Source organism: Grammomys surdaster, unplaced genomic scaffold, assembly GCF_004785775.1.
Source record: "Grammomys surdaster isolate TR1022 unplaced genomic scaffold, NIH_TR_1.0 125896, whole genome shotgun sequence".
Classification (NCBI taxonomy): domain Eukaryota; kingdom Metazoa; phylum Chordata; class Mammalia; order Rodentia; family Muridae; genus Grammomys; species Grammomys surdaster.
Window position 1 is genome coordinate 2,569,640 of NW_021620720.1, and position 26,432 is coordinate 2,596,071.

At 44.3% G+C, this 26,432-nt stretch overlaps 1 protein-coding gene and 1 pseudogene across 1 annotated transcript; one reads left to right on the forward strand and one right to left on the reverse strand.

Moving 5' to 3' along the window:
• Positions 1-1,178: 1,178 nt before the first annotated feature.
• Positions 1,179-4,311, reverse strand: LOC114608407 (annotated as a pseudogene).
• A 4,559-nt stretch (positions 4,312-8,870) lies between these two features.
• Mtfmt (mitochondrial methionyl-tRNA formyltransferase) lies at positions 8,871-24,737 on the forward strand. The gene is made up of 9 exons (XM_028752401.1): positions 8,871-9,076; positions 10,234-10,443; positions 12,230-12,352; positions 13,154-13,256; positions 14,378-14,453; positions 16,609-16,700; positions 19,899-19,977; positions 21,129-21,211; positions 24,314-24,737. Exons 1-9 carry the CDS (start codon positions 8,883-8,885, stop codon positions 24,512-24,514), a joined length of 1,161 nt encoding a protein of 386 aa, XP_028608234.1. The 5' UTR covers positions 8,871-8,882; the 3' UTR covers positions 24,515-24,737.
• Positions 24,738-26,432: the final 1,695 nt, after the last annotated feature.

The following is a 26,432-nucleotide window of genomic DNA, read 5'->3' on the forward strand; positions in this document are numbered from 1 at the left end:
AACTTTTGCCTATGCATTGTATAAAAACCCTTAGGTTATCTGTATATGGTGCTTCAGCCAGAAGTTTACATTTCTGGAATTATCTGTTGCTAGATATGGAATCAGGGGATCCTGAGGCTGACATGTTCAGGTGCATACTGACAGGTTGGGCGTGTATAATGCCATCAGTTCCACTGAGATGCCTGAGAGGTTTTTTTTTTTTTTTCTTTTCTTTTCAGTATCAATAGTTAAGATTCCCAGTTACTGACAACAGGAGGGCAAAATGGGACAGCCTTTTTGCAAGCAGTTCTCAGAAGTATAGATCATGATCCTGTAAATTTAGAGTCTGTACCCAAATACTCTTTCAGAAAGCAAATGTATCTGAAGAAAGAGGCTTTAAAAAAATTCACTATTTTTATTTTATGTGCATGGGTCTATATGCATGTCTGCACACTATATGTGTGCAGTGCCAATGTAGGCTAGAAGAGGAAGTCAGATCTCCTGGAATTGGAGTTTCAGACTGTTGTTAGCAGTCTCACTGGGTGCCGGGGACTGAACTCAGAGACTCTGGAAGAGCTGCCAGTGCTCTTAACCACTAAGCCAACTCTCTTGCCCTGGTTCAGTCTTTTTGGAAAACAGCTACCAGGGCAGCCAAATGTTTTACTTTACATTTTATTTCTTAGAATTTTTTTGGGGGGGTTAGGTCTTTATTTGTGGGATCTCGGCATGTCCAGCCCCCTCCAACAATGAGTCAGAGCATGCCATGGCCTTTCCCTCCTGACTGAGGACAAGGCCCCATTCCCCCCACTCCACGGGGCTGTAGTGACACACTTCAGAAGGGAAGGAAAAATAAAAACATAAACCCCTAAGGAACCGATTGTCTGCATAGAAACCTCATTTAGTTTCAACTAGAAACAGGGGCTGCAAGTGGCTTGCTTCTTCCAGGTGGGCTTTCTGTAAGGTATGGCTCTGTCTTCACTTGGGTTGGGATAGGTTGGGATAAATAAGCTCAGGTCGGGACAGGATGGGACACAGGAGTGGAGGTAGATGCTGGACTGGAGTCAGGTGCCCTGCATCTTCCCCTCCCCCCCTCCCCCACCCTCCTGCCCACTCCGCTCAAGTGGTGTTCCTCTGGGGTACATTCTTGTCCTTGTGAGTTCTGCCGCCCTTCAGTGGGGCAGCGCCAGAGTCATCCTGGTTCAGGGTCTGGTCAGCTCTGTCTTCTTAGACGTGGATATCACAATGTACTTGCTATTGGTTTCAGTGCCATTGGTGATGACCTGGTCCCCAGTGTCAGAGGTCTTAAACCAGAGCCACTCGTCAACAAGAGGGTGGAACGCCGCAGACTTGCAGACCAGTTTCACAAACTCTCCCTCACTGGAATGCTCTGATTTCTTTCCGACTTTGATCCTGGGTGGCCCCTTCACATTGATGTCGCCTCTGCCCACAGGCTCAGGGAGAAAGATGCAGGGATATTCCCCAGAGCAGTCATCTGCATTCACCATGTACTGCATCTGCAGGTCGGGCAGTGTGTCCTCCTGCAGTACCTTGCCACTTCTCATCCAGCGACGGTCAACAATGCCAATGCCACTGCTGTTCAAAGAGTAGGTAAGCTGTGTCCTGGAGCCGACTTCCGGGACAGAGGTTAGGATGGTGTCTGCCGCTGCCTTGTCCTTCAGGAGCGTGAAGGCCAGCTCCAGCAGCAGGCCTTTCTCTTTATTTTTTTTTTAAGAATTATTTATTTATTTATTTATTTAGGTACATGAGTACACTGTTGCTGTCTTCAGACACAACAGAAGAGGGCATCAGATCCCATTACAGATAGTTGTGAGCCACCATGTGGTTGCTAAGAACTGAACTCAGGACTTCTGGAAGAGCAGTCAGTGCTCTTAACCTCTGAGCCGTCTCTCCAGCCTGGCCTTTCTCTTTAAATTTTCATTTATTCATTTGAGTTTGTACATGGCTATGTCTATGCTACGTGACACATGTGGGAAGCCAGAGGCCAACCTGTGGTAGTCAATTCTTCCACCGTGTAAATTCTGGGGTTTGAACTCAGGGACTCAGGCTTGGTGACAAGCAGATTTGCTTGCTGAACCATCTCATTGGACCCAAACTTTCTGACGTTACAAGATGATGTCATCTAACTGTTTTGTGCCACACTTAGGTATGCTGGGACACATGGAGTTCATGGGCCTCAGGTTGAACACCCTGATAACAGTTCTACTTTTGGGAATCTGCCCAGAAGAACTGAAAACATTTCCGCACTAAAACTTGTATGCAAATGTTCCTAGAAGTATTAGTCATATGTCTGTTATTGCCATAATAATCACTAATGTGATGACCTATTAGATAAATGTAAGGAATTTTTAACTCTAGTCGATTATAATCAGCAGAATATAAATCTGAGCCTTACATTCTATATAATCAGACCATTTGACTTTCTTTTCCTATTTGTTTGTTTTTGTACTTATTTATTTAAGACAGAATCTTTCTCTGTAGCTCAAGTTGACCCCTGTATGTAGCCCAGGATAACTTGAACTCTCTGTCATTCTCTTGCCTCAGCTTTCCAAGTGTAGGATTACAGACATGAGTCACCATGCCCAACTTAACCATTTTTTTTTCTTTTTATCAAAGTGCACTCCCACACAGAATTCAAAAGTCAAAAAAACATAGGGTAGGCCTGCCTGAAGTGAAAATGTATGGTGCTGGCTGTGTTCACTGTCAGCTTGACAGGGACACATAGATTGTCCAAGCTCCTCAATCTGAGCAGGAGTACAGAATGGGCTTTCAACTTCCTGGTATTCTATTGTTCATCAAACACAACAATGTAATTGTCAATGTCTCATTTAAAGTCTGTGGGGTGGGGGGTGCTGGTCCACAGACACTTTCCACCTTTTGTTTGAGGTAAAATCTCTCACTGGTCTGTGTCACAGAGTACCTCGGTCGGGTATGGGGGTCCCTGGGATGACGGTCCTTGAAAGCTAGGTGAGTAAGAATTCAGCGGTGACAAACAAGAATAAACACAGTTTGAATCTGAGTGTGTTTTTCAGCTCTCAAGCAAAGGTTCTTAGACATAGAAAAACCAAATATTACAGCTCCTAGGAGATGTGTACAGGAAAGCAATCATCAAAGCACAAGAGTCATCCAAGCATACCAACTCTAAAAAGATATAGTCAATAAATCACAAATAGAACAGGTAACATCATTATTATTATTTGATGTAATAAAAATCATTCAAGTGTTGTAACTCTAAAAGGATGTATTCAGTGGGGTAGTCATCCAAGGGGCAGATCTCCAAGAGCAGGTTAATCAATCTTTATTTTTTATTTTTTTATTTTTTGGGTTTTTCGAGACAGGGTTTCTCTGTGTAGCCCGGGCTGTCCTGGAACTCACTCTGTAGACCAGGCTGGCCTCGAACTCAGAAATCCGCCTGCCTCTGCCTCCCAAGTGCTGGGATTAAAGGCGTGCGCCACCACTGCCCGGCTTAATCAATCTTTATAATCAACTATTATTTAACACCTAATTCCTGATTTTTTTTTATAAATCTTCAACGCACAAATTTAAACTATTTTAATTCTTTTTATTTAAGGCTTTCTTTGCCATAAACCAAAGCCCTCCGCCAATGACACACATGTAGCCATATGAAATTTTATTGTTGGGAAAATTTTATTTATCATAATACTATTATGTAGCTTTGTAAATGATTATAAAGTAAAGCGTCTGTTTCCCTAGAGATAAGGTCATGTTACTGACCCCATCTCAAGGCATGATTTCTTACCCATTTTCTTTGGTTAAGATCTTGGAGTAGGCTATCAAGAACATGCTGTAAATAAGAAAAAGAATGAGAGAAACTAAAACAGATAAGTTACCATGAGAGCTACGGATCAATGTTTTGTTCTTGATAAGAGTTCCACAATCAGTCCCAAGACGCCTCCTTCTTTTAAAGTTTTCGCCAAGGCTCAGTCTGTGGAACTTGTCACACAGATTCTACTGAGGTTGGTGTGACAGGTCTGAAACTTGGCCACATAGACCAGGTTGGCTGACCATCGAGCTTCCGTGGATTCTCAGGACTCTGCCGCACATCCTGCAACTCGGGGATCAAGACACGCCCAGGAGTTCTGAGGTCTCAACTCAGATCCCCACATGTGTGGGGCAAGGGGTTAACCCACTGAGCTGTCCTGCCTGTCCTTGCTTTAAAAAGGTTTACACAGAATTAGAGAGATGGTTCAGTGGTTAAGGGCACTGGTTGCTCCTCTGAAGGACTGGGGTTCAATTCCCACCACTCTCATGACGGCTCACAACTGTCGATAGTTCCAGTTCCAGGGGATCCATTCTACCAGGCATGCGTGTGGTACTCATATCTGTGTGTGCAAGCAAAATACTCATATATATAAAACAAAATAAAGAAATAGTTAAATAAGTAAATAAAATAAACATACTTAAACGGGAAATGTTCTCAGGGACCGTCTGGTATATGTGTGTGTTTCTCTTTCTTTCTTTCATTCTTTCTCTCTTTTTTAAATACTGTATTTTAAGGCAAGGTCTCACTATGTAGCCCAGACTGCCTTGAACTCTAGACTTTTCAGCTTCAGCCTGTCTCCCAAGAGTGCCAGAACTACAGGCATGCACCACTGTCCTGGGCATGTTTATCTGTCTTTCATTTCTTGAATGAATTGTCTTAGTAATCAGTACTATTAACTGATTCTTCAGGTGCTTCTTGTTGTTTTTTGGTTTGGGTTGGTTTTCAACTGTTTGTTTGTTTTTGAAATGGGGTTTCAATATGTAGCCCTGGCTAACCTAGTATTCACAGTATAGCCCAGGCTGGCTTTGAATTTACAGAGAGCTGTCTGCCTCTGCCTCCCAAGTGCTGGGATTAAAGGTGTGTACCACCACACTCAACTTTGACTCCTTGGTGTTTTATTTGAACACATTTTCCTGTTTTGCTTCACTTTTCAGTTTGTTTTCCTAAGAAATTGGTTTCATTGATTTTCAAGTCAAGGTTTTGCTAAGTATCCCAGCCTGTCTTTAACTCCTGGCAATCCTCTTGCCTCAGCCTTCTGAATGTTGATTTGCAGGTGTGAGCCACCATGCCTGGCTTTCCCAACTGATTTTTACTTATTATAAATTTATCTAAGTATTTCGCATTCTCTCAGGCAGTCAAAATATGAGAACAAACCTGAAACCTCCTTAATTCTTTGAGGTAGTGAGCAGGAATCACAGTTCTTTTCTGTGTTTACTGAATATTGAATATTGTAAACTATTCTTCAGAGAAGGAATTGGGCAACAAATTATCTCCCTTCTATTTTTTATTTTAGAAAATTTTTGTTTTATAAAATGTGATGCTACTTAGTATTTGTGAACCACTTACAAGGAAAGTAGGCAGCCAGACAGAGTAAAATCTGCTGAAGGTACACAGGCAATTCTAGAGACACTGCAGAGAGCCCGTGAATTGTCTGCCATCCTCAACAAAGGAAAAGGTTGGTGACATCGCCCTCCTGTGGAATTCTCATGCAACAACAATTTAGAGTCCATAGTGGCACTTGAAGGGCCTTCCAAATGGCTCAGTGGGCCCTGTGGGTTGTTTGTGACCCTGATGCTGGGCTGGTGCCCATGCTTAGCAGGTATTTCTCCTGGTTACTTTCTGCTTTGGGGCTCTAGCTGCTTTTTGACCCAACACCAAATGGTTGATTAGATATGAGCCCATGCAAGCACAAGTATACACATTTATCCTGTGGCTGGTTTCCTTGTCCTATAGAAAACAGACATATAGCAGCAGTGTAAGATGGTGGGAATATGGAAGGCTGCTTCAGGAGGGATTAGGCCACTTCCACATTTCAGTTTTCTATTGAGCTGAAGAAGTTTCCAGAAGAAATATCTGAAAACTAAAGCACTGACTAGAAACTCATTGCCTGGCTTCCAACACCTTAGATATGATTTATGGATGTCTTAATGCTGTATGATTTTTTTTTTAATCCAGGGAAGACAAATGTTCATTTGTCAGTCACAGGAGCATGGACAACTTACAGGCAGTCGTACACTGAGGAAGAGTCTCCTCACCAGCCACTGTTCACCATTTTGTATGCTCAGACATGAGTGGGGCCTCCCCTGATTCCACACAAGAATGTGGGTGGGCCTGGTCTTATGAAGGTCTCTGGTGGGTAATCACTGCCACTCTGACTTCACAGACAGCAATGCTCTCAGCAGTGCCTGCAGGATACATATGTACAGCAAGTTATTGCACAAATCCCCCTGCCTTTCGCAGCTCATCCCTGTGCTGAAAGTGAATCCAGTGAGAGAGTTATCTGCAGTTGGAAGGGTCAGGTTCCTATGTGTCTAACTCGTTATGAAGAATGTCATAAAATTTTCATTTTTGAGCCAGGCAGTAGTGAAACACACCTTTAATCCCATCACTCAGGAGGCAGAGGCAGGTGGATATCTGAGTTTGAGGCCAGCCTAGGGTACAGAGTGAGTTCCAGGACAGCAGGGCTGAGCTGATAAACAAAATAAAACAAAATTTCATTTTTGTATTTAGGGAAAACTCCTTCTTTACACTCATATCATATTCAGTTCCTCCTTCTTCTCCTGCTCCTCCTCCTCCTGCTCCTCCTCCTCCTGCTCCTCTTCCTCTTCCTCCTCCTCTTCCCCTTCTTCTTCTTCTCCTTCTTCTTCTTCTTCTTCTTCTCCAAGAAGTTTACTGTGGGAGGATCACAAGGTCTTGGCCATCATGGAAGACATAGCAAGACCAGACTCTGCCTCAAACAAATAAGCAAACAGAGATAGACAGATGTCTGTCAGTCAGTAGCAGGAGGCTGCTCTGTGAAGAAAAAAAATGGCAGCCTCTTGCTCCAACAAGCTAGCGTGTGGTAGGCAGAGGGTGCTGTGGGTGGCAGGAAGCAGCGTTCGAGGCACAGCTACATGGGAGAACTTGAGCTGAAAATGAAATGCATCCTAAATCAGGCTTGCACCTCTGTGCACCGAGTGCCTGCAATGCCCCCACAGGCCAGAAGAGGACGCCCTGAGACTGCAGTTACAGGTGGTTGTGAGTCACAATGTGGGTGCAAGGAATTAAACATGAGTCCTTTGTAAAAGCACTCAGTGCTCTTAGCGGCTGACCTATCTCTCCAGACCCATACTTGAAGATTCTGGTTTTTGATGGTGTTTGTACTCGTGAATGCAGTGCCTGCAGGGGCCAGAAGAGGGCAACGGGTCTACTGGAACTGAAGATGTATGCGCTGGGAAACAAACTCAGATCCTCTGCAAGAACAGTGAGCATCTTAACCACTGAGCCAGCTTTCCAGCTCCAGTAGGTCGCACTTTAGTCAGTATTCAATAGACTCATGTTCCACTTCCCCTAAGTTAGGATTCAGGGACTGACTTGATTGGAGGAGGAGACAGCTTGGGATTCCATCTCGTTTTCTCATAAGGTCAGATGAGCTGGCTAGCAGGATCATAATCTTTGTCTCTCTTTTTTACTTAGCCCAAGGAATTTTCTGCTCTCTGGGCACATGTTGGACAACTTTCCTCAACTATGGCAAACAAAGCCCCTCTCAGTTTTGAGGGGACACGTGGAGGAAAATATTGAATCTATGAGGTAGGAGTTCAAAGCCTCAGGGAGGGTGTTGTCTTAGCACTGAAGACGGATACCATTTAGTGAGCAAGAGAGGACGTGTAAGGTGGATGGAATGATCAAAGGCACAGAAGCAGGGATACTCAAAACTAAACTAAGCTAAAGGCTGGGCCAGGGCCTCTGGCTTTCAGGCCATGTGATAGGAATTAGATGAAAGTAGAACCTGATGTCCAGCAGATAAGATTGCTGTTTAGGTCAAATGGTTAGGAGCATGGCTTTGGAGCTAGAGGGACAGGACCTCACTCCACACCAATGCTGTCATCTTCCAGCACTGTGGACCATACTGGCAAGTCCTTAACTTCACTGGGTGTCGGGTCTCTTCAATTACAAAGGTTGAAATAATAGCTCTCTTGGATGGATCATATGAGGAGTAACTGAAATGCCAGACATGAAATATGTAAATTGTGGCATAAGAACTATTAGTTGTAGTGGCTGAGAAAATTATATTATGTTTATTGTTTCATGAGCTGACAGGATGTGTGATTTGTTCTCAAATGAGTTCTTTCTGTGGCGGTGGTGCAGAGGGACAGGGTTGGGAGACTGCAGAGATGGCTCAACAGTTAAGAGCACTTACTGTGAGCTAGAGGGACCGCTCCGTGGTTGAGAGCACTTGTTCATAACTGGACCTGGGTTCAATTCCCAGCTCCCACATGGTGGCTCACAGCCATCTGATTCCCAGTTCCAACAAGCACACACGTGGTGCACATACATGCACACAAGCAAACATTCACACATAAAAGTTCAGTTCTCAGCAGACACATGGGACACACACACATTGACTTCAGTTCTAAGTACGCATTTGAGACAGACAGACACAAAATGGTGGGGGTGGAGAGATGGCTCAGAAGAGCACTGGCTTCCTTTCCAAAGGACCCAGGTTTAATTCCCAGGCCCACTCAGAAATGTATCGAGTTGTAGGGGATTCCACACCCTTACACAGATATACATGCAGGCAAAACACCAAAGCACATAAAACAAAAATAAATTTTAAAAATTAATTTGTAAAATTAAAAAAAAACGTTTCTTTTAAAGGTTTGTTTTATGTATGTGAGTGTCTTGCTTGTGTGTATGTGTCTGCAGTATTCTTTGAGGGGCTCGGCTAAAGTAACACACATCAGAATACTCTCAAAGTTCTTCCTAAGCGGTTCATCAGTTGGGCCCCGCCTCCAAATCGACAGGCCACGCCCCATCTTTTGCGTGTGCTTGGGCCTTTGAGCCCTATGCTCCGCCCCCCCCGGGCACGCATGCGCATGGTGGGCCGCTGCAGGCCGAAGTGATGCTCCTTCCGCCGCGCTGCTGGGGTCGCTGGCTGGCGGGAAGGAGGCCACGCTGTTCCTGTCAGTCACCTCCCGGGTTCGTCGTGAAGGGCGGCCGAGGCCCCGGGGTCCGCGAGAAGCCGCCCTGGCGGGTGCTGTTCCTCGGCACCGACCACTTTGCTCGAGAAACGCTGCGGGCGCTGCACGCCGCCAGGTACCGGGGCCGGGTCCCACGCCCAGCGGCAGCGGCGACCCCAGGGCAGCGGGGGTCCCGGCCCGCGGAGCTCCTGCGAGCAGATCCTCCACCTCCCTACGCCTGGGAACCTGTACTTGGAGAGGCCCAGCAGTGCCCAGGGCCGTGGGCGGAGCCGGTTAGCTGAAACGGGCTGTGGCTCCTAAGTCTGTCCCTTCCCGGTGTTGCTGCGACTGCCCAGCGGTCCTGTTGGTGGCCTCCAGTATCTTATGCACACCGGTGTTTTCTATTGCTGAACAGCCTCTAACGAACCGCCTTCAAATGAATACATTTATAAGAACAGTTTAGTACACGTGTAATATTTATGCAATTTGACAAACCTCATCTACTAGGGAGAAAGTTATTTGTATTTCAGCCTTTCCTGCAAGTCTGCTATGTCTGCCGCCCCACTTCCCTCGCAGCTATTCATCGTTCCCTTGTCTCCTGACAGGTCTCCTCCCCCGGTTCTCTCACCCCCATCCCTGCCTTCCTACAAACACCTTTCTTTTCGAATAAGATTTTTATTTTTAAATTTTATTTGTATGTGTATGTCTCTGTGAGCATGTGCGTGTTGATGCCTGTGAAGGCCGGAAGAGGGTGTCCGATTCCCTGGAGCTGGAGTTACAGGGCATTATGAGCAAGACCCTGTGGATGCTGAGAGAACTAACTCCTGAAACTTTTCCTCTCATTTACACACACACACACACACACACACTCTGTAGCACACGCCTGCACACACGCACACAGTAGTAATAACACAGGTCTGCATCACGCACACAGTAATAATAATAAAAGATAAAATTTAATTTTTTGTATTAAATGTAAAACCCTATTTGTTGGTTGCAAAAATAAATGTGCCATGGGTTTAATTGTAAAAATAGCTTGGCTGACCGGGCAGTGGTGGCGCATGCCTTTAATCCCAGCACCTGGGAGGCAGAGGCAGGTGGATTTCTGAGTTCGAGGCCAGCCTGGTCTACAGAGTGAGTTCCAGGACAGCCAGGACTACACAGAGAAACCCTGTCTCGAAAAACCAAAAAAAAAAAAAAAAAAAAAAATAGCTTGGCTGTGCATGAAGTAATTTAGCTTTGTACTGCTGCCCTGACACTGTCAATTTTTTTCCCCCAATCTTTCTGATTCAGAGACAACAAAGAGGAAAAGTTAATTGAGAAACTGGAGGTGGTCACAGTGCCTTCGCTATCCCCCAAAGAACTCCCTGTGAAGCAATATGCTATCCAGTCTCAGCTCCCGGTATACGAGTGGCCCGACGTGGGATCCGGGGACTATGACGTTGGGGTAGTGGCTTCCTTTGGCCGACTTTTGAGTGAGGCTCTTATTGTTAAGTTTCCCTAGTAAGTTTTACCTCTAAGGAAATACAGTGTCGAGATCATGCCTTTTATGAATGGATCTAGCATCTAAATCGCCATAATTTAAACTATGTTTTCTTTTTCTATTTATTTATTATTTATCCATCCACACAGGGTCTCAGTATATGTAGCCCTGGCTGTCCTGCTGTCCTTGGTTTTCATACACCTTCATTTAAATATCATGTATTTGCTGACAGTCCCAGACCACCTCTCCCTGAACTCCAGGTACCCACCTTGTCCACAGCTCTCCTTGGACGTCTCATTGGCTTCTCTCACTGAGAAGACTTAACCCCTCTGCAGAACTTTATCTAAGAACTATGAACCCCAGCCTTCTGGAGGTTGGGCTCCAAGCCCCAGAGTCATCCTTCAGTTATATTGTGTCCCACACCCAGTCCGTTATGGTGGATTCCGTCATCGGCACCGTGTCCACTCTTGTCTGTATCACTGCAGTCACCTCCTAGAGGGCCTTTGCTTCTGTCTTTGGCCTTCCCTGTTGGTTGACCCTTTGCCAACCCAGTAGCTGCATCTATTCTTTAAAGGATCCGTCTGTCAGACCATGTCACCATGCTCAGAATCCTTCAGTGGCTTTCGGTCTCATCTGGACTAAAAGTCAAAGCCCTGTGTCAGCCCATTATGACCTCCACTGATCCTCTGCGGATGCTGTGCCTTCTCCTGATTCGTTCTCCACCAGCTAGACTGCCTTGCCGTGTGGTGAACATGGCAGGCGTCTTCTTCCCGTAAAATCTCTGGCCCAGTGCCTGCCTTTAATCTCAGCACTGGCAAGGCAGAGGCAGGAGCAGCAGGTGCGTCTCTGAGTTCAAGGCCAGCCTGGTCTACAGGGTGAATTCCAGGACAGCCAGGGCTACACAGAGAAGTCCTGTCTCAAAAAAAAAAACAAAACAAATCTCTACATGTCAAGCATGTATATATTCCTTTAATCTCGGCATTCGGGAAGCAGCAGCCGAGAAGAAAATAATAAAATCTCCGCACTGTTCCCTTTATCTGGAAACCTCTTCATGTTTCTGATGGCATTTCAGTCACCAATAGATGGTGTATCTGATACTACTCCGTAAGAGTGTGCAGATGGCCTAGAGATGTAACAGCTGTCTGAACTTGGGTAAATTTCACCCTCAACCGAATCTTTGGGTGGCGATATCACTTGGTGACACAGAATTTTAGTATGTATACCTGTTTGCTTTGTTGCTTTAATTAAAAACATTTTTGCATAGATAGACTCATTTTATTTTACGTGCATGAGTGTTTAGCTTGCGTAATATGTTTGTGCTCCACGTAGTACCTGGCTTTCAGGGAGGTCAGAAGTGGATGTCAGATTCCCTGGGACTGTAGTTATAGATGGTTACGGTCCACTGTGTGGGGTGCTGAGAACCCTGGTCCTCTTAACCACTTAGCTGTCCCTCCAGCCTCTGCTGCTTGCTCTGTTTTTAATTATGTTTCATTAGTTGCTTATGGGAAGAGAGTGAACTCACCTCTGAGATCATGTACTTTTAACCCTATCATTCATATATATATATATATATATATATATATAAATTACAGGTAATACACATATACACTGTCGGGTATTTTCCAGGTCTCGGTCTGTGACACAGGCCAGCCTGGAACTCACGGTAATCTCCCACCTCAGCTTCCCAGGTGTTAGGATTAATAAGTGCCACTGTACCAGGCTCTTGGAAAGTTTACTGATGAAAGTGCATGTTAGTTTGGTAGCAGTAACTAATTCCTGTACTAATTTCTGCCTTTTCTGACTCAGTGGCATACTGAATGTGCACCCCAGTTGCCTCCCGAGGTGGCGTGGTCCCGCTCCGATAATCCATACAGTGCTTCATGGAGACACAGTCACTGGCGTAACGATTATGCAAGTTAGACCCAAAAGGTAGAACTTATTAAATTAAACTGGTGTGTGTCTGAGACCTTTGTGGTTGGGGGAGTGGTCAGGGTATGCTGCCTGGGGTAACTCCCCAGTGTTGCTCTTTGCCTTTGTAGTCACTGTGTGTGTTCCTGGTCTCTAACATAAGTCGTGTCTCTTCTGAGATTCATACAGAGTCTCTTTAAAGTCCTTGCAAATCAGTCATTGGATTTGTTTTTAAAAGGTTTTATTTATTTTATGTATGTGAGTACACCATCTTAGAAAAGGGCATCAGATCCCATTGCAGATGGTTGTGAGCCACCATGTGGCTGCTGGGAATTGAACTCAGGACTCCTGGAAGAACAGTCAGTGTTTCCAACCACAGAGCCATCTCTCCAGCCCAGTCATTGGAATTTTTAACACATGTATTTGTTTAAAAAGATATAGATGACAGATGGATTTGGAGCGTGATATTGTGTGTGTGTGTGTTGGGGTTTGTTTTGGATTTTTTGAGATAGACTTATTGTATGTTTTTGGCTTGCCTGGAACTCACTATGTGGACTAGGCTGACCTCAGACTCAAGAGAGTTCCTTCTGCAGCTGCTTCTCAATACCAGTATTAAAGGCATGCACGACCCTCCCCCCTTTCTTACGATTGAGGCAATGTCTCCCGTATGCCAGGGTGACTTCAGACTGGAGTGACTGACAGATTAATAGCCTGCAAAAGCTATGTTGTGTAGATAAATACATTTATCTTAACAAATGATGATCTTGGCTACTTTGTTTTTTTGTTTTGTTTTTGCTGTTGTTGTTGTTATTTCATTTCCAGATTTGATATAGGCCCAATTGTCAAGCAGGAAACCATCTCTGTGCCCCCCAAGAGCACATCAAAGGCATTGGAAGCAGTGTTGTCAAAACTTGGCGCCAACATGGTACAGTGTTTGTTCCTTCTTAAGCAATACAAGTCTTATGACTTGTCATTTCTAAGCTTCATTGGTCGGGGTGGAGATGGGGTTGGTGGCAGTGAGATGGCTCAGCAGGTACAGGTGCTTGCCGCCAAGCCTGATAAACTAAATTCAATCCCCAGCACTTACATGATAAAAGAAGAGAACTGAGTCCGGCAAGTTCTCTGGCTTCCACCTGGGTTCTGTACACACTGTAAATAGTAGTAAGATAATAAACATGAGAGAGATCATGGCTGAGATTGGGACCAAACATGGTCGTATTCACCTATAATCCCAACACTCAGGAGACTGAGGCAGGAGAATCATGTGCTTCAGGTCGCCTAGGCTAATGAGATCCTGTCTTAACAACCAAGCAGGGTGGTTCCTGTCCCTGGCTTCCTAAAATTTTGCCCAGTGGGTGCTTAATAAAAGCTTTCAAATAAAATAGGTGATCTTCAGTGGTCCCCTCCATTCATTCCATAGTGAGGAATTTGGTTTATTCTTCCCAGGTACCCTCTCCCCACCCTACACGTCTGGCCTACTTCTCTCACTTGGCTAGCAGCCACTCCCTAGGAACCTTTCATTTCCCAGCTGTATGGCTAGTACATTCCTGTTCTGAGAGTTCCCTCAGAAGTGACTCTCTGTGGCGGCTGATATTTGTCAAGACTGTTCTAGGTACTCTGTGAATTTTCTTTTGCACACCCTCCCCAACAACCTCTGAGGTAATTGTTGATGACACTTGTTTCACAGACGCAACATCGAGGGCTACAAACACGTCAGAGAACTTTTCACACATGCCAGCACCCGTAGGTTATGGAATAAGATTGGAGCATGCTCCTGTGAGGCCTTACTGCCTTGCGTAGTGTGAGAGTGTAGTTGTTCCTCTCAGGTTGCCTGACAGTAAGAGCCTGTGCGTCCAGGAAGCAGTCTGGAGCCTGTGCTTCCCAGAGCAGCTTGGTGTAGACATCTATCAGCACACATCCTTACAGGCGAAGCCAGTTTGTCCCCACTCTTGCTGCAATAGGTTACTTCATGGTACTGAACTGTAAGGTTTCTGCCTTGTTCTATTGAATATACTCTGCTCTCTCTCTTTCCTTTTGTATTTGTAGCTCATCTCAGTTTTGAAAAATTTGCCCGAAAGTCTGAACAATGGAAGGCCACAGCCAGCTGAGGGAGTGACATACGGTGAGTGGGGGCCAGACACTCTTACCTCTTATAAAGGTTCCGTTGGTCATGGTGGTGGCTAAGTGCTCTGCCTTCATCACTGCCTTGTGTGTGCTTTCCAGATCATGGTTGACAAGCTCTCAACAGTTCCCCCAACCTCTTGCTTTGAGAAGTATTTAGCTCCTCTGTTTGCCCCAGATCTTTCTGTGTGTGTATATTTCGTGTATATATTTTAATTCTGATTGTTCATCTGCAAGTGTAGATGATGAAGCTCATCTCCAGTTTCATTAGCATGCATGTGGAGATATGGCACAGTGGTCAAGAGCAGGTGCTCTTGCAAACATCTAGATTAGACACCCGGCGCCAACATGGTGGCCCACAGCTATCTGTAACTAGTCCCAGGAGATCTGACACCCTCTTCTGGCCCTGCATCTATGTGATATACACAGAGACATTCACACAGACAAAGCATGCACATAAGATGAAAAAATAAAATTTTAATCCTAAAACAAAATAAAATAACAAAAACAAAGGCATTAAACATATCCTGGGGCTGGAGAGATGGCTCAGCAGTTAAGAACACTGACTGCACTTCCAGAGGTCCTGAGTTCAAATCCTCGCAACCACACAGTGGCTCACAACCATCTGTAATGAGATTTGATGCCCTCTTCTGGTATGTCTGAAGACAGCTACAGTGTATTCATATATAATAAATAAATAAATCTAAAAAAAAAAACATATCCTGATAATGTCCAATATCCAGTCAATGCAGGTCTTCCTAAATATCCAAAGATGTATTTTATATTGATTCAAAAGCAAATAATAACAATCTAGGATCCAAGGAACACATTTTCAAGACTGCTTGAATCTTTGTTTTTTTGCTAATATAATCCTAATTAGTTACCCCCAAAATGTAAAACTTTTTGGTATGTTTTGAGTTTCTTTTTTGTTTTGAGACAAGGTCTTGCTAAATAGTCCAGGATAGCCTAGAAATGACATCAATCTCCTGCCTCAGCTTCCCAATTACTTGAATTATACTTACTTATACAAGTATAATATAATTACTAGAATTACCACACCTAAAAATTTAGTTTTGGGAAAAAAATTTAAGCATGAAAAGGTCTGGAGCTGGAGCTCCTAGAATGCTTGCATGATGCCCAGGTCTCCACCAGATCATAGCAAAAATACTTGAGAGTTAGAAAAGGATTTTGGTTTGTTCCTTTTCACTTATTAGGAATATTTTGGCCGGACGGTGGTGGCGCACGCCTTTAATCCCAGCACTCGGGAGGCAGAGTCAGACAGATTTCTGAGTTCGAGGCCAGCCTGGTCTACAGAGTGAGTTCCAGGACAGCCAGGGCTACACAGAGAAACCCTGTCTCAAAAAAACAAAACAAAAAAAAGGAATATTTTGTATAATACCGAAGTTCAGACACACATAACGTTTATATTTACAATAAGCCTTAAACGGCACTAGAACTGGTCAGATATCTATGCTATTAGAATCGACTTTGCTCTCAATAACCCCGAATTACTACTTACTATGTTTCATCTGGGCTGCTCTTAACTCTAATTGGCCAGCCCTCAGGGCAATGGGTGTTTTTATGGCTCACCTAACCCAAGGCTGCTTCTCCTTTCTCCTCTAACTCCCTCTCATGGTTCTCCTCCAAGCCCCAAGCCCAGGAACCCCAAACACCCCACCCTATCCCACCCCCACCGATGTCTCAGCTGCTCAGCTATCAGCTGTCGGCATCTTTATTTACCAATCAGAAATAACTTGGGAAGAGGTTCTCTCTTTACCATCTCTGGGACAACCAGGTCTTGGGGGCCCAATATTAGCATTAGAATACTGGCAGCATCAGGCCAACCCACTATAGATTTTCAGGAGCTGGTCCTCCTTCTACAGAAGTTCCAAGGATTGAACTCACGTTGTCAGAGTTGGAGGCAAGCACCTTTGTTCGCTGAGCCATCTTGCCTGCCCTCTCTGGAGTTTTGACTCCAGGGTTATAAAGTAGTTTGCTTTAATACTTGTTAGGTTTGCTTATTTATAACTTCATATTGCAGCATGTTTTAGACATATGGAGAAGTTGACCTTTCTCTTCTGTTTGTAATTCAGCCTGACTGTATCTGTTCATGAACACTGAACCCTGTTCATTCTGACTTGTGTCTCATCTTGCAGCCCCCAAGGTTTCTGCTGGCACCAGCTGTGTCAAATGGGAGGAGCAAACCTCAGAGCAAGTACTCAGGCTTCACCTTGCCATTGGGGATATAGTGAGTTGAACAGTTGCATTGTGTTTTTACCATATTGTTTCCTTTCTAGGTATATTTATTTAGGAATGGACCTTATAAACTAAACCTAGGAAATTTTCTTAAACTTTAAGTTTTGAGATAGCCTTGGAAGTCACAAAGTGCTTTCAAATGTATATACTGCAATATCTGCTAACCAGGTTTGATTATCCCCTGTTATAAAGGACAAGAAAAACAAGATAAGTAACTTAGGTGTGACAGTCACTAAGCAATGATTCTAAGACTCCTAACTCTATCTAGCATATCTTCTGCCTCTGGTGCTGGGAGTTGAACTTGGATCTTCTGCAAGAGCAGACCCCATTTGTTTGTTTGGAGAACAAGTCTGTCTGTGGTCCAGGCCAGTCTGGAACTCACTGTATAGCCCTCGTTGTCCTCACATTCAGGCATTCTCCTGCATCAGCCTTCCAAACGCTGGGCTGACGGATATGGCCAATACCTGGCTTCTTTCTCTTTGAGACAGTTTCACGGCGTGACCCAGACTGGCTTTGAACTCAAGAGTCCCCTGTTCCCACATATACACATAATGTCTTAAAATATCAGCATCAAAGTACAGTCTGGAACTAATGAGCTCAGAGAAACCGAGGGAAACTTTCTGGTATGTTTACTTTCATTATGCTTTCAGGCAGCTTTTGTTGTGTTCGTTTATAGTAAAGGTGCCATTTCACATTGTCCAGTAAGTAGCAACACTGGGCAGTTGGCTGGCCCTTGAAAATGAAGCCTTCCTCTTTTTTTTTTTTTTTTTTTAAGTTTTTCATCCTAAGGTTTATTTCAGCATTTGTGTGTGTGTGTGTGTCTGAGCATGTATATGTGCAGGTACACACACCCATGCATGCACAGATTCCAGGAGAGGCCATTCAATACTTCAGAGCTGTCGTTACAGCTGTTCCTAGATGTCTGGCTTGTTATGTGGGTGATGAGGTATGAACTCCCGTCCTCACGATTACATGTGAGCTCTTTTAACCACTGAGCCATCTCTCGAGTCTCAGATGGAGGCCTGGCAACTCTACCTTTATGTTGTTTAATGCATATGGCCATTTTGCCTGCATGTATGTCTTTGTACCATATTTGTCCCTGGTGCTTCTTAAGGCCAGAAAAGAGCATTGAACCCCCTGGGACTGGTACATACAGACAGTTGTGAGGAGCCATGTGTGTGCTGGAATCAAACACAGTTCCTCTGGAAGAGCAGCCTGTGCTCTTACTGAGCCATCTCTCCAGCCCTGTTTCTGCATTTTTAAAATCAAACTGCTTAAGCCTGGTGTGGTGGCACATGCTTTAATCCCAACATTCAGGAGGCAGAGGCAGGCAAATCTCTGAACTACATACTGAGTTTCAGGACAGCCATGGCTTCATAGAACAGCAAACAAGCAATGATATAAACAAAACTTATATATACATGTATGGTTAATATATAGTTAACAGTATTATATACCTGAAATTTGTTAATAGGCTTAAACTAGTGCTTTGTGCTTTTTATTTTAAGAAAACCAAAGATGGCCGGGTGGTGGTGGCACATGCCTTTAATCCCAGCACTTGGGAGGCAAAGGCAGGTGGATTTCTGAGTTCGAGGCCAGCCTGGTCTACAGAGTGAGTTCCAGGACAGCCAGGACTACACAGAGAAACCCTGTCTCGAAAAACCAAAAAAAAAGAAAACCAAAGATGGGCCAAGTATTTTTCATACACACACACACACACACACACACACACACACACATACACATACACGGACCAGAAGACAGCAGAGTTGAATAACTTTATAATCATATTATATTAAAGTATAAAGGGGCCTTTCTCTTAAAACATGGTTATGAGCTACTGAAGTCATGTGAGAACAGACTGGTCACTATAAATCCATAAAAATTAAAAACTGTCTTATAAAAGAAAGTAGTCATAAGACTCAAAGTTGTCAATCTGGAAGAAAGATCTATAAAACATATAAGAATTCAAAGTCTAACTTGCTAAATATGTATAAAACTCTCATAAATTAATGAGAGACAGACTGCCCTGGGTTTTGTGGCTTTGCCTTTGTTGTTAAGGCAGTATCTGACTCTGCTGCCAGGGTGGACTTGAACTCATGGAGTTCCCTTCTGCTGCATCCTCCTGAGTGCCGGGTTTTAGGTGTAAACTCTCATGCCTGCTTAAATGGCAGACTTGGGAGGAATCTCTTTGTGATCGGATTTTTTCCCTTTCAGGGCTGAGGGTGGAACTGTGCCAGGCGTGTTTTCTACCATCAGTTCTACGAGTCAATTTGTGGTTTTGGTTGTTTTGTGTGTGTGTATTTGAGATGGTAGCCCTGTCTGGCCTATAACTATGTAGACTAGGCTAGCCACAAACTCACAGAGATCTACCTGCCTCTACCACCCAGTGCTGGGATTTATGTAAGTTCTTAAAGGTGTCTCTACAAAGCTGTCTTCTCATCACATTTATTTAGTGTGTGTGCACGTGTGTGTGCCCATGTGTGTGTGTCGTGGCATGCATGTGTTTGTCAGAGGTCAGCTTTTAGAAATTGATTCTCTCTTTCCATCTTGCACAGCCTTCATACAGGACTCAGGCCATCTGGCTTAGTAGCAAACACATTTACCTATTGAGCCAGCCAGCCCCACAAAGTTGCTTACTGCCACAGTTTATAACAGCAAGACACCGCTGTCTGAAATAGCAAGAAATTAGAAATGTGTGAAATGTCTTTGATAAAGGTATTGTATATGATTCTGTAACTGTGATTAATTCACAGATGGACTCAGGTGAAGAGACACACATGCACTGACAGCCGTACTCTAGGCTCTTATACTAATAACATTTGGTGTGAGGGGATAGCATACACACCAGGCTCTTAACAGTGGCTGCCTCTTGTGAAAGTATGAAATTCTATCACCTTCTAGATTTTAACACAGCTTAATTCTTGCTTCCAAACTGAGCAGAAATGTTTAGTTGGACATATTAAGGTCACTATTTTAAAAATATTGACTCTTACATAAAACTTAAGATCTTACACTTACTGCAGAGATGACATGGAGGGTCATTCAGACTCTTTCCACAGATTAGATGACTGAGTGCCTGTCCCTCTGGACATGGAAGAAACATCAGAGAGGGTTAATATGTGGCAGTCTCCAAAAGGTTTTGGGCCTTGTATGCGTTCCTTCACGAATCCTTCCGTTCCAATTTCAGGTTCCGTTGCAGACACTCTGGATGGAGAACACCGTTAAACTTCTGGATCTCGTAGAAGTTAACAACTCCATCCTTGCAGGTACCAACTTCTGAACAGCTGACAAGTTGTTTTCACAACGGTGCACTGTTGTTTTTCAGTGTACTAATGATAACACCTCACAGCTGCTCTCCTTACCCATTGCAATGTTCATTCCTGTGTATTTTCTTACGCAAGCATCACATGAACCCGGAAGCTGGCAGGCAGTGTCGCTGTGCTCCTGTAAATTCCAGAGTGGGGCTGTGGAGTGACTTAGTTAAAGTCACACTGGTGAATGTAATAATGAAAATGTCTTTGCCGTGCAAAGAGAGCACGGCAGTTCACACGGCAGCTCACACGGCAGCTCACACTACAGTTTCTTCTGAGGTTCCTGAGCAGTCTCTGGATGTGATGAGCGGGAATGCAGGCAGCTCTTATAAAGGACAACAGTTAACTGGGGCTGGCTTACAGTTTCAGAGGTTCAGTCCATTATTATGGCATGGCATTCCAGACAGACATGGTGCTGTAAGAGCCAAGAGTTTTACATCTTGGTCCAAAGTCAGCAGCAAGAGACTGTCTTCTGTAGGCAACCAGGAAGAGGGTCTCTTCTGCACTGGGCAGAGCTTGAAAACCATGAGTCCTCAAAGCCAGACAACACAGTGACACACTTTCTCCAGCAGGGCCATACCTCCTAATCCTGCCACACCTCCCATGGGCCAAGCATATTAAAACAACCACACAGAGGAAGCCTCACATTCTGTGAGTTGTTCCACTGCTGGACCACTAGTTTCTCAAAATGACAGTGCTGAATTGACAAATTCAGCATCAAAGGTGATTCCTGGGATGTGGAGTGAGGACTCTAGCTTCTCATTTGTGCAGAACTCTTACCAGAGCACATGGCTCCAGGAGGTTTTAGATCACAGAGTTGGAGCTTCGCTAAGTGTTCTGTCCTCTCCGTCGTTAGTTCTGCCTCTGAAGAGTCATTTATTTATTTATTTATTTATTTATTTATTATTTTGTTTGTCAGTGCTAGAGATAAGTGTCTTGCACACCCTCAGCTACTGCTGTACCATGCTACACCCAGGGCTAGAACAGGCAGCTGGGGGATCTCTGTAACATCCAGCTTGCTTAACTCCATCACATACAGTTTTGATTTTTAAGAAGTACCATGATATTGCATAATTATTTCCCTTGTGTTCTTCCCACCTTCTTAGATCCGAAATTAACAGGACAAGCTGTGACTCCGGGGTCCATGGTGTACCACAGACCATCGCAAATGCTGCTAGTCCACTGCAAGGTATGTGGTATGTTGACTTTAGCTTCAAGTTATTGTGATTGTTTTTGCTAAATTTGTAATTTGGTGAGTTTTTTGTTTTTTTGTTTTTTTTTTTTTTTTTTTGGTTTTTGAGACAGGCCTTCTCTGTGTAGCCCTGGCTGTCCTGGAACTCACTCTATAATTTGTATTTCTTTTTCCTTTTCTTTTGAGATGATGTCTCAAGTAGCCTAGGCTAGCCTTGAACTCACTGTTGAGTTTTCAGCCCAGGTTGGCCTAACACTGATCCTCCTGCCTCCGCCTGCTGAGTGTTGAAATTGCAGGTATGTACTGTCATACCAGGCTTTCCTTTTACCATTTGTGGTGGTTGGAATGAGAATGGCTTCCATGGACTCAAGTATTTGAATGCTTAGTCACCAAGGAGTAGAACTCTCTAGAAGGATTAGAAGGATTAAAGAGTGTTGCCCCTGTTGAAGTGTGTCATGGGGAGTGGGCTTGGAGGTTTCAAAAGCCCATGCCAGGCCTAGAGTCTGTCTGTCCCCATGCCCCATTTGTGAATCAGAATATAAAACTACTTCTCCACTCTAAGCATGCTGCCATGATGATAGTGATGAAGGCTTTATCGTTGCTACCCAATAAAAGAAGATTCCACAACGCTGGACTCGGAAAGTTACTTTTAGTCATTAACTTAATCCGTAAGCTCCGATGCCTGATGTCAGTCATCAGGCATGTGCTTGAATGACTACACGGCACGAGTCCTGAACGACAGTGAATGAGGGCAATGTCCTCGTCCGTTCTGTTGCTGCGAATAAGCACCTTGACCAAAAAACACCTTCCTCTCAGATTTCCAGGTCAGTCCGTCACTGTGGGAAGTAGAAACAGGTTCCCAGGACAGGAAGCTGGAGGCAGGAACTGAAGCAGAGGCCACGTTCTCCCCTCTTCCCTTCCTCCCTCCCTTCCTTTTTATTTTACATATATGAGTCTTTTGCTTACATGTGCATGCCTAGTGTCCACACAGGTCAGAAGAAGTTGTTGGGTCCCCTGCAGCTAGAGTTACGGATGGTAATAGAGCCACCATGTGCGAGCTAGGAACTGAACCCCAATCTTCTGTAAGAGCAACAAGTGCTCTAATAAATGAACTCTCTGCAGCCTCCTAGCTACCTTTCTTATACAGCCTTCCTATGTCAATTAACAATCAAGGAAGTCCCCCACAGATGTGTTCAGAGGAGGGCAGAGGACAACCTTTAGATGCTGGTTCTCTCCCTGCATTATGTCCATCCCGGGAATGGCACTCTGTCTCACACATGCATGCCACAGCACACGTGTCAGAGGACAGCATGGGGTCAGTCTGTGCTTCTCACCTTATTTGGGACCCAGTCTCTGTTCTCCACTGCAGATCCCCAGTTATCGGCCCCATAAGCAGCCTTTGAGACTTCTGTCTCTGGTTTCCACTCCCCGAAGCTGTTAGGTATGTTCTGGGGATCCAAACTTGGGTCCTCGTGTTTACATGGTAAATGCTTTACCCACTGAGCCATCTCCCAGCTTGATTTTTTTTTTTTTTTAATAACCTAAAATGGCTGGAGAAGGCTCTCAGGATGGCTCAGCAGGTAAAGTCTCCTGACACACAAGCCTGACGACCCAAGTAAGTTCAGTCTTCAGAATTCACACACAGGTAGACAGACAGACAGAACCAGCTCCTCAGAGTTGACCTCTGACCTCCGTATGTCCCCCCATCATGCACACATACAGAGTAATAGTAATACTTCTTTTAAAAGTTTAAAGTGATTGAGAGCCTGCTGTTGTTAGCACCCTGAAAGTGGAGGCAGGAGGATTGTGTATTAGAGGATTATCTGAGCAACATAGTGAGTTCCAAGCCATCCTGGTCCTGGGCTACATAGTGGGTTTGGTTTTTTTTTTTTTTTGTTGGGGGGAGGTGTTGTCATTTGTTTTGTTTTTTTTTTGTGGTGGGGTTTCTCTGTGTAGCCTGCTATTCTAGAACTCACTCTGTAGACCAGGCTGGCCTTGAACTTAGAGATCCACCTGACTGCCTCCCAGATGTTGGGATTGAGGCGTGTACTACCACAGCTGGCTGCTGCAGTGGATTTTTTAATGACTGGGACTATTGTTTAACAAAGCTATGGCGTGTTTCTAAGAAGTGTTCCACATCCCTTCTGTTTCCTGGGTATTTTCTATCTTGTGATAGTTATGTTAGATTTTGAGAACTCACAAAGCATGTTTTAAAGTGTGTGAGAGACCAATCTACCAACACAGACTGTGTGTGCAGAGCACCACCCCCCCATCATACTTGCTCAGCTCTCTTCAGCTCCCCCTGAAGCACACCAGATGGCCTATCTTGGTCTGCGTCTGAATAGTCTCTGTCTGTATTCGGCTCTCACAGAAGCAGCTGTAGCTGGGGAGCCTGTGAGAGCTCTTATCAGTTGTGTAACCTTGGGGAAAAAAATCACCCACCAACCACAAGCATTTGTTATCTAACCTGTGGCTGACATTGGATTTGCCTACCTTTCAGATCTATTGTTTGTAGATTTAAAAAGTTTTATGCGTGTGTGTGTGTGTGTGTGTGTGTGTGTGTGTAGATATGTGCATGTGAGTGGAAGTGCCCACATAGGCCAGAGATGTTGAATCCCCAAAGAACTGGAGTTATAGGCAGTTGTGAGCTGCCCAATAGTGGGTGCTGAGAATCAAACTTGGTCCTCTGTCAGGACCATGCGCACTCTTTAACTGTCAGGCTGTGACTTGTTATGTTTGGGTAATGTATTCTATTTCCTCTGTTAAAATAGGTCAGGACAGTTGTTATTGCTTCTTCATGAGGGACTTTTAGAGAGAAGGCATTACATGTCATCCAGTACACTGTGTTTTGCAGCTAGGTGATTAGTAACAGCAATTATTTCTATAACATTTTGAGGTGTTCTTGCTGTTGTTTTTAAAAGATAGGGCCTTACTAGGTAGCCCTGGCTTTCCTTGAACTCAGAGATCAGCCCGGCCTGCCTCCCAGTATTGGGATTAAAGGTTGCAGCACCATGCCTGACATAGTTTATAAAGTACAGTTTATTTTGTTTTCAAGGTTCGTCCCCATTGTCCACTCACTGTCTGTTCTCTGTCCTGTAGGATGGCTGGATTGGTGTTCGATCAGTAATGCTTAAGAAAACACTAACGGCTACTGATTTCTACAATGGATATTTGCATGCGTGGTACCAGAAAAACTCCCATGCTCACCCAAGCCAGTGCAGATTTCAGACTCTCAGACTTCCAGCAAAGACACAGCAGAAAACCAAGTCGCTGCTATGCAATGGTGCAGTAAGACACTAGGAAGACAACGGACAAGGACCTATTACACACTTGTAACTTGTTAAAAGCTTTATTTACAAGCAACTGCTGTGGTTTTGAAAGAAGATGACACCATGGGAGAAAGAGAAATGGTTATTAGGAGGTGGAAGTCTTGGGCTCTCCATTGTGTGTAACAGTTAAGAGCGGACTTTTCTACTTGAATTAACACAAGAAGTTTAAATAAAATTTGTATTTATAATATTCAGCTTAAAGGAGATTGTCTTTTGAAGAGTGATGCAGCTAAATGGTATTTATTAATTCTAAAAGATTGCTTTAAAATGGTGTTGTCTACAGACTTCAGGTCTACCTCAGTAGGTAGAGTGCCTGCTTAGCCTTAGTGAAGTTCTGAGTTTGATCCCCAGCACCTCACAATCCAGGCAGTGGTGCACACCTGTAGTCCCAGGACTCAGAAAGCAGAAGCATGAGCATCAAAAGTTGAAGGCCAACCTCAGCTCTCTGCAAGTTCTGCAAGACATTTCTATTTGAATTTTTATTATTGCTGGAAAAAAGTTTGCTTTACCCCAGACTTAAAATTGGACTCAGGCTTGGAGTGGGGCTCAGTTGGTAGAATACATCCCTAGCATGCACACAGCGATGGGTCCCATCTCTAGAGCACACAGACAGGTGTGGTGGTGTACCCCTATAGTCCCAGTACTTGGAAGATGAAGGAAGGAGGATCGGTTCAAGGCCTCACTACAAAGCATGTTTGAGGCCTGCCCAGGGTGCATGAGAACTTGTCTAAGAACAAAAGCAAATGAAAAAAGAACTCTGTTGCTAGCTAACTTTTAGTTGACTCAGGACAACCTACTTAAATCTTTAAAACTCTGGTTTCTTTTTAATAATATGTGTAATAAATAACTGCCTTAATAAATAATAATAAATAATAAATAAATAATGCCAGAATGGTAATATACACAGGAAATGGCCACGGAAATGCACAACACATACTGGACACTTAATAATTGGTAATGTTTGCTGTCACCTCTCGAGTTGACTAAACCGTAGAGTGGCCTTCTCTTAATCAAGTACTCTGGTTGTGTCTGAAGGTATCTCTGGATGAGATTAACAACATTTAGTGGGTCAACTGAGGAAAGCAGATTGCTTTTCTAATGTGAGTTATAAACAAAAGGCTAGGGTGATAACTTCGGGGTACAGTGCCTGCAAAAAACCATAAAAACCTGAGTTTGGATCCCACACTTCCAGATAAAAGCCAGACATGGTGTCATGCTTCTGTAACCCCAGTACTGGGTTATCACAGACAGATGGATCCCAGTCTTCACCAACCAGCCAATATAGTTCAGTGGGCTTCAGGTTCACTAAGAAACCCTGCCTCAAAAAGAAAGGAAGGGAGGAGATAGAGGGAAAGAGCTAAGAAGGAACAGTAGACTTTAGACTTTGTTAGAAACTTCTGCTCTTCTCAGACTTAACCCTGCCGACCTTTGAACTGGAATCATAAACTAGTGACTGTCCAGTTGGCTGGCAGACTGCAGATCTGGGGACTCGATGGCCTTCATGACCTCACAGACCACCTCATTATAAATCTGCCCTGTCTCTGCGTTAACTACGCTTCCGTCTGGTGCTGCTGTTTTCCACTTTTGGACCTTCTACAATTGTTTCTCTCCTGGAGGCAGCAGCCATGCTGTGGGGACATTTTTATACCAACATGAGGAAAAAGGTTTTAGAGTGAGAAAAGATCTGAGAATTTCATGAAGAAATGAAGGCTGGGCAGTGGTGGCACACGTCTTTAATCCCAGCACATGGGGACAGAGGCAGGTGGATCTCTGAGTTCGAGGTCAGCCTGGTCTATAGTGAGTTCCAGGACAGCCAGAGCTACACAGAGAAACCCTGCTTGGAAAAAACAAACAAACAAAAAGATGGAACAAGTTTAAGCATTGCTACA

Excerpts from the sequence above, each read along its gene's own strand:
- Mtfmt (XM_028752401.1), top strand. The coding sequence starts at position 8,883 with ATGCTCCTTCCGCCGCGCTGCTGGGGTCGCTGGCTGGCGGGAAGGAGG. Across the intron at positions 12,353-13,153 it reads ATGCAAGTTAGACCCAAAAG|ATTTGATATAGGCCCAATTG; the intron begins GTAGAACTTATT and ends TTTCATTTCCAG. Across the intron at positions 14,454-16,608 it reads AGCTGAGGGAGTGACATACG|CCCCCAAGGTTTCTGCTGGC; the intron begins GTGAGTGGGGGC and ends CTCATCTTGCAG.